Raw genomic sequence first — 12,730 nt, forward strand, 5'->3', positions numbered from 1 at the left:
GCAAAGTCCTCCGCCTTGGCAGACTGCAACGACCGGAGTAGCAGAGATCAAAGGACTAGAGATACTTTGGGCATCAGCGCGCGAATTCTTCTCGGAGCGTGAGGCGATCCGGTACCGTATTTCTTCACGGAAACGTATCTTTGGACCGCAGCACGTCCTCAATGTGCTCGTCATTGATGATTTTTCAACCAATCAAATCAGCGCTTGTAGCTGATTGGGCAAAACTCACGCGATTCGATCGCGGGAAGAGGCAGTCTCGGAACGTGTTACTCGCAGAATGACCTCGGACCCCACGCCATCGACCGACGCCGTCGCCGCCCTCGAAGCCGAGCTCGCGGCCCTCAAGCTCGCGTACAAACAGCTCGAGGCCGAGAACGCGGAGCTCAAGGCCCTCATTGCGCAGAGCGAGAAGGACAAGAAGCCGCAGCCCGACGCGGCCACGGACGAGCCCGAGACCGCAGCGTCGCAACTGAGCAACGCGCTCGGCCGCATCAAGAACGCCGTGGTCTCCAAGACGCCGGCAGCGTTCCGGCGCAACGAGTCTTCGTCACCACCAGTCGAGACCGTGGTCGTCGAGACCGCGGTCGTTGAGCCTGCAGCGCCGACCGCTGAGCCTGTCCGCCGCTCGTCGTTCCTCAACTACGCCGTCGCGTCCATCAAGGGCCGCCTGGGTCTTCCGGGCGTAACTGTGGGCAGCAAGAGCGATACGAACGACGGTGCTACCGATGCTGTCGACAGTACGACGGCCGGTGCAAGCGACGTAGCTCGCAGTGCGAGTGATGCTATCGACACTACGACCGTCGCCGCCGAGACCAAGAATATTGCAGTGCACACAACGACTGATGCTGCAGAAGACGCGAGCGAGCCGACTAAGAAGAGCACAGAGAGCACAGTCGCTGGCACTATGGACGTCGCTGAACCGACGCCCGACGCTGTGAAGAGTACCGACATTGACCAACCTGCTGCCGCATCCGGTGCATCGAGCCAGCTGTAAGTCGGCCGCACTCGATACGAGCTCGATGGGTCGACCGACTGTAGACACCGTGCAAAGTCGCCCGAGCAACTAAACGACTCGTCGAAAAACTGAGTGTATTTTACGTCAACAACAATGAAACCCGAGACGAACCAACAGGCATTGAAGTCACTTGACGACAGACACTATGGATCCCTTGGCGACGACCAGCGCTATACAGCACCAGCGTCTGAGCCTGTCGTTGGCGACGGCGAAAGCAAGTGACGTCCCATCAACCAAGTCATTTCCAACATACGTTGTGGCTTGAAGCGCGATTACCTGCAAGCAAGCTCTACTAGAGCGAGGCCATCGAATCTGGATGTCCTTGACCATAGCGTGATCCTCGCAGCCCCACAAATGTGACTCGGTGGACGACCAGGTCACCACGCAAAACGTATACGCCTGTGCGATGTGCATGTTGGGTTAAGCAGCAGCCATGAGCTCACGCACACGCCAAGGACTCTCTACACACATCTACCCACTGTACGTGGCAAGGCTGGAAGATCTCGTGACCCAGAGTTACCAGTGTAAAATGAAGGCTGCTGGGTCCAGCCTAACACGTATTTCTCCAGACGACACGCCGCAGTCGCCTGGTCGAATCGGACACACATCCGTATACAAAACAACAGCGGACAACCGCTGCAGAGCATACACATATATATATATATATGAACGTGTTCCGCGTTATCTTCATTATGACACAAAGACTTCGCATACGTAGCGCTACGCCTGAATGCGTGGGAGTTGGCTCCAGCACTTGGTCGTTGGGAGTGAGCTGCGTACGGAGAGATCCATCCCTGAAGAGCATGGATGATGTTGGGGTTGTGCCGCTGGTTGTGACCAATCTGTGATGAGATTGCACTTGCGAGAAATCTGCAAAGAAGAAAACGATGGCGACAATGGCGCAGCCGCTTGTGACCCAAGCCCGCGACGAAATGACGATGGCGACGTCGTTGCGGGACGTCGTCGAGCGCATGTGGTCGCTGCCGCCTGGCTGGCCACAGCTTTTGTGCGACGCCTTTGGCGGGCTGCCTCAACTGCCGCCCGATTGGCAAGTCAGAGTGAGCCGGGAGCACGGCTTGCCGTACTACGCCAACAAGGAGCTACGTTGCACACAATGGCGCCATCCAGGGCTACCGGACGACGTGCCGATCCCTCCAGAAGTCGCTGGCTTGAAGCGCGTGTGGCGTCAGCTGCAAGAAGAACGCGCGCAACGTGCCGCCGCCGAAGTAGCGCAGCGCCAAGCAGCCGCAGACGCTGCACGCTGTGCGATCCTGGATCGACTGGAAGACGTCGTGGGACCAACGGCCTTGTTCGCCAAGGTGCGCCATGTCCAAGCCATTCTGCGGGGTTTTGTCCAGCGACGCAATTACCAACGTGTGCGGCGCGCCACCCTCGTTCTCCAGGCCACTGTGCGTCATTTCTTGCTGTCGGGCAATGTCCGACACGCTCGATTCGTGTCCGTCGCGCAAGCCCCACGTGGGCCAGGCAGCTTTGTGCGTATCGGACGCTACGTTGTTTGGCGACAATAGTGTAGGACGTTTGTTCACATGAATTCACACCGCTGTCCCTTCTTCATCTTCTAGTGCGCTGTCCATTCATCTTCTAGTGCGCTGCCCATTCATCCGCGCGGTCTGGCGCGCTTTTGACCCGATGCGCGATATCTTGCAGCTGCAACTCCCGACGTCGGTCGGTGGCTTCCTCTACGATCCCGTCGCTCTGCCGTTCTCAGCCCACAAGTCGACCATCCGTGCCCTCTGGCCGATCTTGCGCGCTTGCGTTTGGTACAGTCTTTGGCTCGAACGCAACAACCGCGTGTTCCGCACGACATTGACGCCCCTGCCCGCTGCTGCGCTCGCGATCAAAGCCGCTACTATCACGCGATTGCATATCCGGCACTTGGCTCGCCGCGCCGTGGTGCCTTCGCTTGCCGAGTCGCTCCATGCCCTACGCGCCGACCCTTGGCGTCCTCGCTACCTCATTCCCCACTCAATCCCGAGCCCCGACCACGCGCCTTCAGCTTGACGTATCGGCCAAACCTCACGAGCGCACTAGGAAGTCCACCATCTTCACTATATAATAGCCTGTTAATAACTCATTCAACAACACCGCTGTCCCTCCCTGCCGAGCGACTGGCGTATACATACTGTAGCATCAAGCGTCAAGCGAGAACAAGCAGCCGCGATCGCCTTGGCCACAGTCGTCCAACGTTGGTGGCTTAGTACAGAAGTGCGCCAAAGGTCATTGCGGTGAACGCCCTACCGGGAAGCCCGCTTCCAAAGTCGTCGGTGGCGTCGGCGCCAGAGGAATTCACGCCATCTCGCATCGCCGAATATGACGAGCCGACGACGAAGAGCGTCGTGCTGGTATATATATACACATCACTTTCCTATCCCTCCCCGTTTCTTCCTCGCGAAGGCCTGTCTTGCCTTCAATCCAGAGACAACTCCGAAAGACGCCGTTCATGACTTGGAAACGGCGCTTCTAGCACCACCTCTAGTTCAAGCTCCAGCGCTGCCTCAGCATAATTCCTCAGCATAGCTCTTAGGACGTCGAAGCAGTAGGCGCGATTTTTGCACCCAAGTCGAGCTGGAGAAGACGCCAAGATACTTGTATGCTTGCCGAGATGCTCGGCACAGCCGTGCTGTAGGGTACTGGCATCTGGTCGCGCGCCGATGTCGCCACTCGAGCTGCACGCGATTTGTGTCAATGATGTCGATTTCGGCCAATCACAGAAGAGGACGCAGCGGATTGGGCAAAACTAATATCACACGAACGCTGGTGACAGACAAAATGACGACGGACCCCACACAGCAGCCGCAGCCGACGCTCGAAGCCGAGCTCGCTGCCCTCAAGCTCGCGTACGCGCAACTCGAGGCCAAGTCGGCGCAACTCGAGGCTGAGAATGCGCAGCTCAAGGACGCCCTCGCACGCACCGAGAAGGACGAGAAGCCGCAGCTCGACTCGCTCACGGACGAGCCCGACCTCGCGCCACCGTCGCACCTAAGCACCGCGCTGGGCCGCCTCAAGAGCGCGGTGGTGTCCAAGGCGCCGACGGCCTTTCGCCGCTACGAGTCGCCGGTTGAGGGTGCCACGACCGAGACGACCACCGCACGACGGTCCGACCCAGGCAGCGCGGACACGACACCACGGACATCTTTGCTCGGGTACGCCGTAGCATCCATCAAGGGTCGTATTGGGCGCCCGGGCGCGGCGAGAAGCGGCAGCGTCGACGCAGCTGACGCGTCCTCGGACGACCCGACGTTGCCCAAAGGATGGGAGGCCAAGGTGAGCCGCTCCAACGACAAGACGTACTACATCAACCGGTCGCTCAAGATCACGCAGTGGGAGCACCCGAGCACGATGGTCGTCATGCCAGCGACAGGCACCAAACCCACCGACGAGACGAACCTCGACTACAAGAGCTGCGACAGTCCGGCCGAGGCCGAGCCCGCAGAGTCGAGCGAGTGGCCGCCACTCGCGCCTGGCTGGCTCGTCAAAGTGAGTCGCAATGGCGGCCGCACATACTACGTCAACCCCGAGCTCAAGCTCACGACGTGGGAGCGACCGACGGCGACGGCGTCCGCTTCGTAAGCAGCGGTCGATTGGCGCCGTACGTACATAGCCCAGTTCCTGGTTGCATGGTTAAATTTTGAATGTCAATGCAGTATACGCTAAATACACTGTATCTCTCCTGCAAGGACTAGGCTACAGTAGAGTTCTTAATGACAGCGTACCGTCCATGCACAGTCTATCATGTCATTTGATCAGTCACATTCGAGGTGAACGCCAGGTTCGCGCACTTGGCAACCGTTACGCTTGCCGCTTGCAACTGCCACAAACTTGCAAGCATGCTGCGGCTCTTCTCTAAGCGGGCGACCGACGCGCCGCCAGCGTCGCTCGAAGATGCGACCGACTTTCCCGCGCTCGCAGCGCAGCTCTCGGTAGTCGAAGGTACGGGCCCGCACGTGCCCTTTCCTAGTCTGCCATGCCATGGTAGAGCGTCTGCGCACGACAAGCTCACTCCTCGTGCGTCACAGCCAAGCGCTCGCCGGTACCGCCGCTTGCACCACCATCGTCTCCTTTGACGCCGATATTTAGAGCTCATGCAAACATCGACCGAGCTGCGCGCGCTGCTCGTACAACCGGCCAACGACGACGAGGTATGGCTCGCCGTTCTTTGAGATATCGACATACGCCTTGCCAGTCGGCGTCGTCCATAGCCGCCGAGCAAAAGGCCTTGGCAGACAGCGTCGCGCAGTTTCGCACGACAGCGATTGCGCCGCTGCAATCGCTCCTTGGGTCGTTTCCACACCTTCGCGTACGCAGTTTTTTGATTCGCAGCATTAACGTCTGCAGTAGCATCGCATGGACCACCGCAAGAGCGCGCTTGCCACCACCCAGCGGTACGACGCCAAGGTGCGCGACATGCACGGCGAGTCGGCGCGGCTCCAGCGGGTCACGAGCCTCTTTTGACTGGTTGAAACGCGTTTAACTCACTTGTGATGTAGAACCGGGCCAAACTGCACGCTGCCCAAGAGCGTTTCCAGCAGCTCGACGCCGACGTGCGCGACCAAGTCAAATCGCTCCTGGCGCTGGATGTCCGCGCCGTCGTCGAGCCGCCGCTGCTTCAGGTGGCACATTCGATCCCACCTAGCATTCACGCAGCGCTCTTGCTGTAGCTGGCCGAATCCCAACAGCAGTGGGCAACCGCGCTGCAGCACGGCTCGCAGCAGTTGCGAAGTCGCATTCGACTGGCGTCGCCACGGGCCCTGCCCAAGGCGCGGTCTTTGGACCCGCAAGGTAGATGCCGACGCAATATCTCGGTCCTACCTCATGCATGGTAGACGACACCGACACGGAAGAGAGCTGCGACAAGGTCGGGTCGTTCCAGCGCCATGGCTCGGACGATCTCGACATCCTCGACAAGAGCCGCGCGATGCGCCCAAAGCACCAGCACGCGTACGGCACCAAGACGTGGGAGATGCACAAGCACATCAAAGCGTCGTTAGCGAGTGGTCTCGATGTACTCGAAGCCGTGCAGCTACCGCCTGGATTCGCCAAGCTCGAATGGATCGCCGTCCACGTCGTCGATTTCTTCAACGAAGTGTCGCTGCTCTACGGCACCGTTTCGGAGCTCTGCACGCCGAGTTCGTGCGCGGCCATGACCGCCGGGCCGTGCTACACGTACCTCTGGGCCGACGACGGCGGCGTTCCGACGGCATGCAGTGCCAGCACGTATGTCGACAAGCTCCTTCGCTGGGTCGAAGTCCAGATCGAGAACCCAAGTCTCTTTCCGTCCGGGACGTTGGCGCCACCGAGCAGCATGGAGCATAGCGCGCGCAACATTCTCAAGCGGCTCTTCCGCGTCTACGCGCACATTTACCACTCGCACCTCGCCGACTTTGTCGCGCTCCACGCCGAGTCGCACCTCAACTTTAGCTTCAAGCGCTTCGTCTTCTTCGTGCTCGAGTTCGACCTTGTCGAAAAGAAGGAGCTCAACGCGCTGCGAAAGCTCATTGCGACAATCGCGCCCAGTCGCCTCGACTAAGACTCACATGACGTGACATGTGACTTGATACATTGAAACGCGCGACTTGATACTTCTGCGCATACGAGGCGTGCGACGGTCAAAATGTCCAACGTCGCCTCGATCATGAACGGTTGGTTGGCTCTCGACATTTGCAGCATAGGCTCCGACGCTGTAGTCATGACCACCATCGAGACAGGCGTTTCGACTATCAGATCTGCATTACAAAATGGTCTCGACTCGGAATTGGCGAGCTCAACGCTGTACACGAGCATCCTAGGCGATAGAAAAAGGTCCCTTGTGGCTGGTTGACAGGTGCTACGACGAAGGGCCGTTGGAGGGCAGGAGGTCCGCAAGCGTGGTGACGAGGCTGGTTGCCGACGGGCGTTCGCTCGGAATAAGGCGCCAGCACTCTTCGACCACGTGTCCGTAGCCACCCAAAGTCGTCGGCAAGTGCGGACGCAGCCCGTGGGTGGCTTTGGCAACAAAGTCATCGGGGGCTAGCCCCACAAACGGGTTTGAATGCGGGTTCGGATATGGGCAAAAGAGCTCCCAGAGAAAGATACCAAAGCTCCAAATGTCACTTGGGTACGTATACCTACGCGCTGTGAACATACAAGCGCCAAAGCTTGCCGTACCCGTCACCAGTAAAGACCTCGGGGGCCGTGTACCCTGACGTCCCCACCGCGTCGGTGGCTTTTGACACGCCAAGGCGAATCGCGCTGCCAAAATCACACAGCTACCACCCACGATCAGCCTCCCAGTGTCCTCTGCGGCGTTGCTTGTACCTTTGCCTCGGGCACACTCGCACTGTCTTGAATCGGTGCCACGAGCAAGACGTTGTGCAGCTATGGAGTGGTTGCAACAGCTCTCCGAAGCGCATCGCACCTTGAGATCCCGATGCAATATCTGCTCTTTATGGAGGTACGCCAGCGCGCAAGCGACTTGGAGGGCCAAGTACCCTTTCTAAAAAATCATCCTACACCAAGATTTCCAGTGCTGAGTTACCTGGACGGGCGTCACGAGCGTCCACGTTGGGCGGTCCCGGCTCGCGTAAAGACTAGAAAGGAATTGTCAACTCTTCCTGAATCTCAATCTCAACACTCAGTTTCATACCTGCCTCCCGCCATAAACGCCGAGACAAACCCCAAGCGCGGCGAGAACCGCACAGATTCGAGCTCCAAAATGTTGGCGTGGTGCAGCGACAGCCATAGCTCGAGCTCTCGCCCAAAGGCGGCGACGACAGCATATGGCGGCACACCGCGGGTCTCTTCATACCGAAACTCTTTGAGCACCCGCTGGCCGTCGTCGAGGCTGTAGACGCCGGCAGAGATGCCTTCGCCAATGACCGTGTCGCTCAATTTCGAGACCGCTTCGGTCTCGATACGTTCGGGGGGCACCCGACTGCGCAGGGTCTCAAGGAGAGCTACAATGTCGCCGACCTAAACAAGCAATTGCTCCATGTTCGCACACAGATAATATCACAAACGTACGGGGCGTCGAAGGGTGGGTGACGGCGCGAGTACGCTCGGAGGCCGGACATCGACTTTGCGCAGCGCGGCTTTTGCAGTCGCGAGGTCGGCAAAGGGAAATAGGGGGTTGCGTGGGGGCGGCGTCGGGGGCACGGTCCCTTCTAGAAGGTACAAGAGCTTGATTCTGCCCGTGGGCTTGCCACGTCGACTGCGCAGCTGCACAAAGTCGCAGAAACGGGTGCGCTGGAGCGGGATCGACGCTTCGCCGACCACGAGCTCGTTGCCGTTGCAGACGTTCAGCACCCGCACTTCGAATGCACTCGGAAAGGCCGCATTCGAGAGCAAACTAAACTCCAACCAGCCCATTGACCACATGGGCGACGTGGTCGGCGCGTTGCAGGCCTTGGGTGTCGTCGCAACAGGCGCGTTGGGCACGACGATCTGCACATACGGGTGCAAGAGCCGACTGCAGACGTGGGGGCGCCGCCATCGACAGGGATCCATGATGCCGGCGCCATGCAGTACATGCACGCGAAGGCGCCACTGCGGATGTGCCTTGAAATCGAACGCAGTTGCTCCGTCGCTGTCGTAGTCGATACCGTACAGCTCGGGGGCTAACGGCAGCACGACTTGTGCGAGGAACTTGGGGTGGCCAGGCAGCCGCTCCTTGCTGTGCGTCATGGCGAGCTTGTGGTTGTGCAGGATGATGCCAACGTTGCCGACGCGCTTGGACTCGTACACGGAAGCGTTCCACGCCGGTTTGTGAGGTGATGGTAGTGTGTGGCACGGCGCATGGAGAGCTTGCCTGTTCTTTGCCGGCGACGACGTTTGCACGCGGTTCTTTGTTGGCGACGGGAGGTACGGGCAGTCGTAGCCCGACGTTTTACCCCAATTTGCAATGAGCTGCGCCACCCCATCTTGCTGCAAAATGCGGTGAATGCGGTGCGGACTGCCTTGCGCAGCGGTCTCGTGGACTAGCGCTGGTCGAGACTTGGTGTGGGCTGTCGCTGGTAGCTTTAGAAGTGGTCGCTACAACACGGTCGTACGATGTGTGAGACAAATTGACCTCGCACCTCGCGTAGCCACGCCTCGTTATTACTCGTCTCGGCGCGGTGCGTTGGCATCGTATGTGATGACTTTGCCATTTCTCGAATCTAAATTTCGCTCGAAACCGCTAGCAAGCTCAAGGGACAATGGCGGCCGAGGTCCCGACAGCGAGCGAGAGTCTCCTCGTCATTGATGCCGCCTCCGACTTGCTTCCGATTATACCGAGCGACAACCAAACAAGTCCGCTGCCCAAGGAAGCCCCCGAAATGCCAAGTCTCGCAAAAACCACCCCGCCCCCCGCCCCCCTCCCGCATCGTCGTCTCTCAAAGCACGCGATCGAGGCCGCCAGCGTCAAGGTGGTCGCGTCGACCGAGGTGGCCGAACCCTCCAAGCTGGACGCCACGGCGGACGCTGAGCCCACTGCACCTGAAAAAACGAGTCCGCCGAAACCCATCCTCGTACCGTCGGGCGCCCCCCGCAGCCATCGGGACGACGCCCCCGAACCGGCCAGTAGTATGCACTTTGAGATGTATGAAGACGACTCGGACGAGACGCCGTTGCTCGAAGCCAAAAGCGATGCGACATCATCGCCCATCTACGACGACGAGTGGGTCGTCTGTCAAACCGAGGTAGGGTACGCGTACTACTACAACACGCGGACCCATGCGTCGCAGTGGGAAGCGCCGCTCGCTGACGACAACGGTCGCGATGCCTTCTTTAGTGCGGTGACCGCAGGCGATGTGGGCGCGACGACGCGGCTGCTCTTGCGCCATGGACGGCAACTGCTTGACGCCACGGACCACAACGGGCGATCCGCTGTGTGGTATGCGCTTGGACACATGAGCATGGCGCAGCTTCTCTTTGAGAGCGGTGCGAACTTGGACCTCACGGACGTGGACGCAAACGGCCTCGTGCACGTCGCGACGCGACAGCGCAACATTGCCTTTCTCACACTCCTCGCGGTCTACGGCGCGAACTTGGACCTCGCAGATGGTGCGCAGCAGACAGCGCTGCACATTGCCGCCGCGTGCGGGTACCAGCGCTGCGTGGACGTGCTACTGCGGCACGGCGCGACGCCCGACGTGCTCGACTCGGCCGCTCGGTCGCCGCTGCAGCTAAGTACGCTGGGCAACCATGTATCGTGCGTCCAGCTGCTACAGACAGCTTCGGCGCAGCCAGCCGAGAGGTCTGACACCGCTTTGCTGGCGCAGGTTTCTTGCTTATTTTGGGCGAGGCTCCAACGTCTTGACGGTGTCGTAGCGGGCAGAGTTTGAACGCGAGATGCAAAAGGCGCTGGCGCAATGCGACGAGGTGTCGCAGTTTTTAGTCGTCAACGATATGCAATGCTCAGATGCGTAGCTGCAGCAGCGCTACACGACGCTCGAGACCGCGCACCGCATCGCCAACGCCCGCATTGTCATGCTCGAGGCGGTTGTCGACCGCTGCGAGAAGGACCTCGATGCTGAGCGCGCGCTCTTGTGGCAAAAGGTCACTCAAATCTCAATGGCTGCGTCTCAAAACGTATAGGAACAAGCTTTCAACGACGCCCAGCAAGCCCAGTATGCTACGCTCCAAGACCTCCAGCGTCAAGTCGACGACGTCGTTCAATTCGCTGCGTACGCCGATGCATCTACTCTGGAGGAAGGCGTTAACAAGCTCATATACATTAGACGATCCCGGTGCGAAGTGACCGCGCTGTCCGAAAGCCACGCCCCCGAACGAGAGAGCGCGGGGCCCCTATACGTCGAGGAAGATGACGCGACATCGTTGGAGCCGTCCGACACGATTGCATGTACCCCATCTCTTCCACGAGACCAAAACACAAGCTAGTGCTGTCTTTAGTTGACGATGACGAGATGAACGGTGTCGTCAAGGTTGACGAGACACCGATTGCGCCGGAGCGTGTCGGGGCCATCTGGAGTGCCTTCTTCAACAACGCTGCCAAAGCACGCGCACACGACGACGGTCCGTCCAAGGTTTTGGACGCCGTTTATGACGGCGACCTTGTCACGCTGCAAGCGCTCCTCGTGCACGGCGCGTCACCGGATTCGCGCAACGACGACGACCAGACGCCGCTGCACATTGCGTAATACGATCGCAATCACTGGATTCCAGTTCACAATTGAGGTTAGGTGTGCACATGGTCGACTCGAATGTGCCTCGCTACTCTGCGAGTACATGGCCGACATGGAGGCGCGGGATGCCCACGGTATGGATGCTGCAGAATACCAACAACGATGGTGGCGCGTAGGACACACGCCTCTCTTCCTCGCGTGCCGTCGCGGGCACTTGGCCAGTGTCAAATTTCTATTGGAGAGTGCGGCCGACGTGCATACGGCCAACGACGACGGCCGAACGCTTGTGCACGCCGCGGCGCTCGGCGGGTCTCTGCCCTGCCTCCACCTTGTGCTCGAGGTATATATCAATCTTCGAAATGAGTTGCAAGAGCTGACGTGTAGTACGGTGGTGATCCGTTTGCAGCTGATCGCGACGGCGAAACACCGTACGAAATGCTGCTCGAGCGAGGCGACGAGACGGCCGCGCCGTTGCTCGACTACTTGGACAGCCAGTGCTCGCTTCGCCAGCCGCCGCTGTCGCCTCGTTCAACGCCAACTGTAGGCCATTTCACGCAGCTTCCAAGAAAATTCCATGAACAATGAGACTAGGCGGCTGCACCAGCGCCCACGAGCAGCTACGATGTGGACGAGGATGCAGGGCAGGAGGCGCCTGGAGAAGGCTGGCGCGGCGTACGTGCATCCAAATTAGCAAATGAGATCTTAGTCGGCAGCTGTAGTGGATTCGTGGCAAGGCCACATCGCTCTTGGGGCTCGACAGAACAGTAGTGAACGAAGACACCGACGAAGCGGCTGCTGAGGCGCCGCTCTCGCCGCTCAAACCCCCCACAGACTCCGAGGTCGCGAGCTCGATGGCATACCGCAAGCTCGTGCCACCGCGTCACGTCGAAGAAGCCATGCAGCACCTCCAGGTACTTTTACCGACGAGTGTGGTGTACGCCGACCCACTTGAACGTAGTCGACTGCGCAGCACGCTGGCAGTGCCCCATCGTCGACCAGAAGTGGTATGCCACGTGACGTTGCCAACGCACTCCATCGACGCAGCTCGACCAACCAGTTTGCGCTTGCGACGGACGCCAAGTCGCTTCACCAAAAGCAAAAGAGCTCGGCGCGTTACGTCGACATTGCATTTCACCCCTAAGTTCAATACCCTTTTGTGCCAACCGTGTCTCTCTCTCTTCTCGCTTGCAGTTGGGTCATGCTGAGCCGTTCCCACCAGACTCCACGCAGCTGCTTGGGTGAAGAGGAGTGGCCGAATGAACGTCCGTTGAAGATTTGTTCGAGAAATGCACCTTGTGGCAACTTGACACACTGTTGGCCCACCCGCGCTGTTGTTCGACAAAACTATCAAGGTACTTTTATAGAATCATAGTCGTATTTGCTAAACGTGCTGTATCGAATTTCGATCAATCGCCTGGCTTGAGCCGAGCGACTGCGCGCTGTCAAATCTTCGAGGGATATCAACGACCACCATTCAGCGGCTCAGAAAGCGGCCAATCAAACGTGCGCACGCAGACTTGCAGTCACATGATAGGGCGCCAGACCGCGCGGATGAATGGACAGCGCACTAGAAGATGAATGGACAGCGCACTAG

At 59.2% G+C, this 12,730-nt stretch overlaps 7 protein-coding genes across 7 annotated transcripts in view; 6 read left to right on the top strand and 1 right to left on the bottom strand.

Moving 5' to 3' along the window:
- The first annotated feature begins 201 nt into the window (after positions 1–201).
- On the top strand, positions 202–1,174 carry SDRG_09773 (hypothetical protein). The gene has a single exon (XM_008615725.1). It carries the CDS (start codon positions 278–280, stop codon positions 992–994), a length of 717 nt encoding a protein of 238 aa, XP_008613947.1. The 5' UTR covers positions 202–277; the 3' UTR covers positions 995–1,174.
- Positions 1,175–1,902: 728 nt separating this feature from the next.
- Positions 1,903–3,129, top strand: SDRG_09774 (hypothetical protein; the record flags this gene model as incomplete). The annotated part of the gene is made up of 2 exons (XM_008615726.1): positions 1,903–2,362; positions 2,622–3,129. 2 exons carry the CDS (start codon positions 1,903–1,905, stop codon positions 3,035–3,037), a joined length of 876 nt encoding a protein of 291 aa, XP_008613948.1. The 3' UTR covers positions 3,038–3,129.
- Positions 3,130–3,794: 665 nt separating this feature from the next.
- Positions 3,795–4,754, top strand: SDRG_09775 (hypothetical protein). The gene has a single exon (XM_008615727.1). The coding sequence runs from the start codon at positions 3,806–3,808 to the stop codon at positions 4,604–4,606; it is 801 nt and encodes a 266-aa protein (XP_008613949.1). The 5' UTR covers positions 3,795–3,805; the 3' UTR covers positions 4,607–4,754.
- Positions 4,755–4,827: 73 nt separating this feature from the next.
- Positions 4,828–6,619, top strand: SDRG_09776 (hypothetical protein). The gene is made up of 8 exons (XM_008615728.1): positions 4,828–4,966; positions 5,013–5,066; positions 5,114–5,175; positions 5,220–5,333; positions 5,375–5,470; positions 5,524–5,646; positions 5,695–5,815; positions 5,860–6,619. Exons 1-8 carry the CDS (start codon positions 4,864–4,866, stop codon positions 6,561–6,563), a joined length of 1,377 nt encoding a protein of 458 aa, XP_008613950.1. The 5' UTR covers positions 4,828–4,863; the 3' UTR covers positions 6,564–6,619.
- Positions 6,620–6,860: 241 nt separating this feature from the next.
- Positions 6,861–9,158, bottom strand: SDRG_09777 (TKL protein kinase; the record flags this gene model as incomplete). Its single annotated transcript, XM_008615729.1, has 8 exons — positions 9,088–9,158; positions 8,036–9,043; positions 7,659–7,984; positions 7,551–7,602; positions 7,431–7,508; positions 7,331–7,390; positions 7,181–7,281; positions 6,861–7,140 (listed from the first exon to the last, which is right to left on the bottom strand). The coding sequence occupies exons 1-8, from the start codon at positions 9,136–9,138 to the stop codon at positions 6,861–6,863; spliced, it is 1,956 nt and encodes a 651-aa protein (XP_008613951.1). The 5' UTR covers positions 9,139–9,158.
- A 15-nt stretch (positions 9,159–9,173) lies between these two features.
- Positions 9,174–11,151, top strand: SDRG_09778 (hypothetical protein; the record flags this gene model as incomplete). The annotated part of the gene is made up of 6 exons (XM_008615730.1): positions 9,174–10,272; positions 10,322–10,372; positions 10,421–10,549; positions 10,589–10,677; positions 10,732–10,853; positions 10,904–11,151. The coding sequence occupies exons 1-6, from the start codon at positions 9,208–9,210 to the stop codon at positions 11,149–11,151; spliced, it is 1,704 nt and encodes a 567-aa protein (XP_008613952.1). The 5' UTR covers positions 9,174–9,207.
- An 88-nt stretch (positions 11,152–11,239) lies between these two features.
- The window catches only part of SDRG_09779 (hypothetical protein), a gene marked incomplete at its 5' end in the record, with an annotated part of 3,115 nt that continues 1,624 nt past the window's right edge, over positions 11,240–12,730 (top strand). Inside the window, 5 exons of the mRNA XM_008615731.1 lie at positions 11,240–11,270; positions 11,313–11,476; positions 11,521–11,676; positions 11,728–11,808; positions 11,856–12,047. Of these exons, the coding sequence (XP_008613953.1) occupies positions 11,240–11,270; positions 11,313–11,476; positions 11,521–11,676; positions 11,728–11,808; positions 11,856–12,047 (624 nt within the window). The remainder of the gene's footprint in view (positions 11,271–11,312; positions 11,477–11,520; positions 11,677–11,727; positions 11,809–11,855; positions 12,048–12,730) is intronic.

The sequence above is a fragment of the Saprolegnia diclina genome, assembly GCF_000281045.1.
Source record: "Saprolegnia diclina VS20 unplaced genomic scaffold supercont1.32, whole genome shotgun sequence".
Classification (NCBI taxonomy): domain Eukaryota; phylum Oomycota; class Saprolegniomycetes; order Saprolegniales; family Saprolegniaceae; genus Saprolegnia; species Saprolegnia diclina.

Coding starts and splice junctions, on each gene's coding strand:
- SDRG_09773 (XM_008615725.1), top strand. CDS start 278: ATGACCTCGGACCCCACGCCATCGACCGACGCCGTCGCCGCCCTCGAA.
- SDRG_09776 (XM_008615728.1), top strand. CDS start 4,864: ATGCTGCGGCTCTTCTCTAAGCGGGCGACCGACGCGCCGCCAGCGTCG. Junction 5,471..5,523: donor AGTCGGCGCGGCTCCAGCGG/GTCACGAGCCTC, acceptor CTTGTGATGTAG/AACCGGGCCAAACTGCACGC. Junction 5,816..5,859: donor GCGGTCTTTGGACCCGCAAG/GTAGATGCCGAC, acceptor CATGCATGGTAG/ACGACACCGACACGGAAGAG.
- SDRG_09775 (XM_008615727.1), top strand. CDS start 3,806: ATGACGACGGACCCCACACAGCAGCCGCAGCCGACGCTCGAAGCCGAG.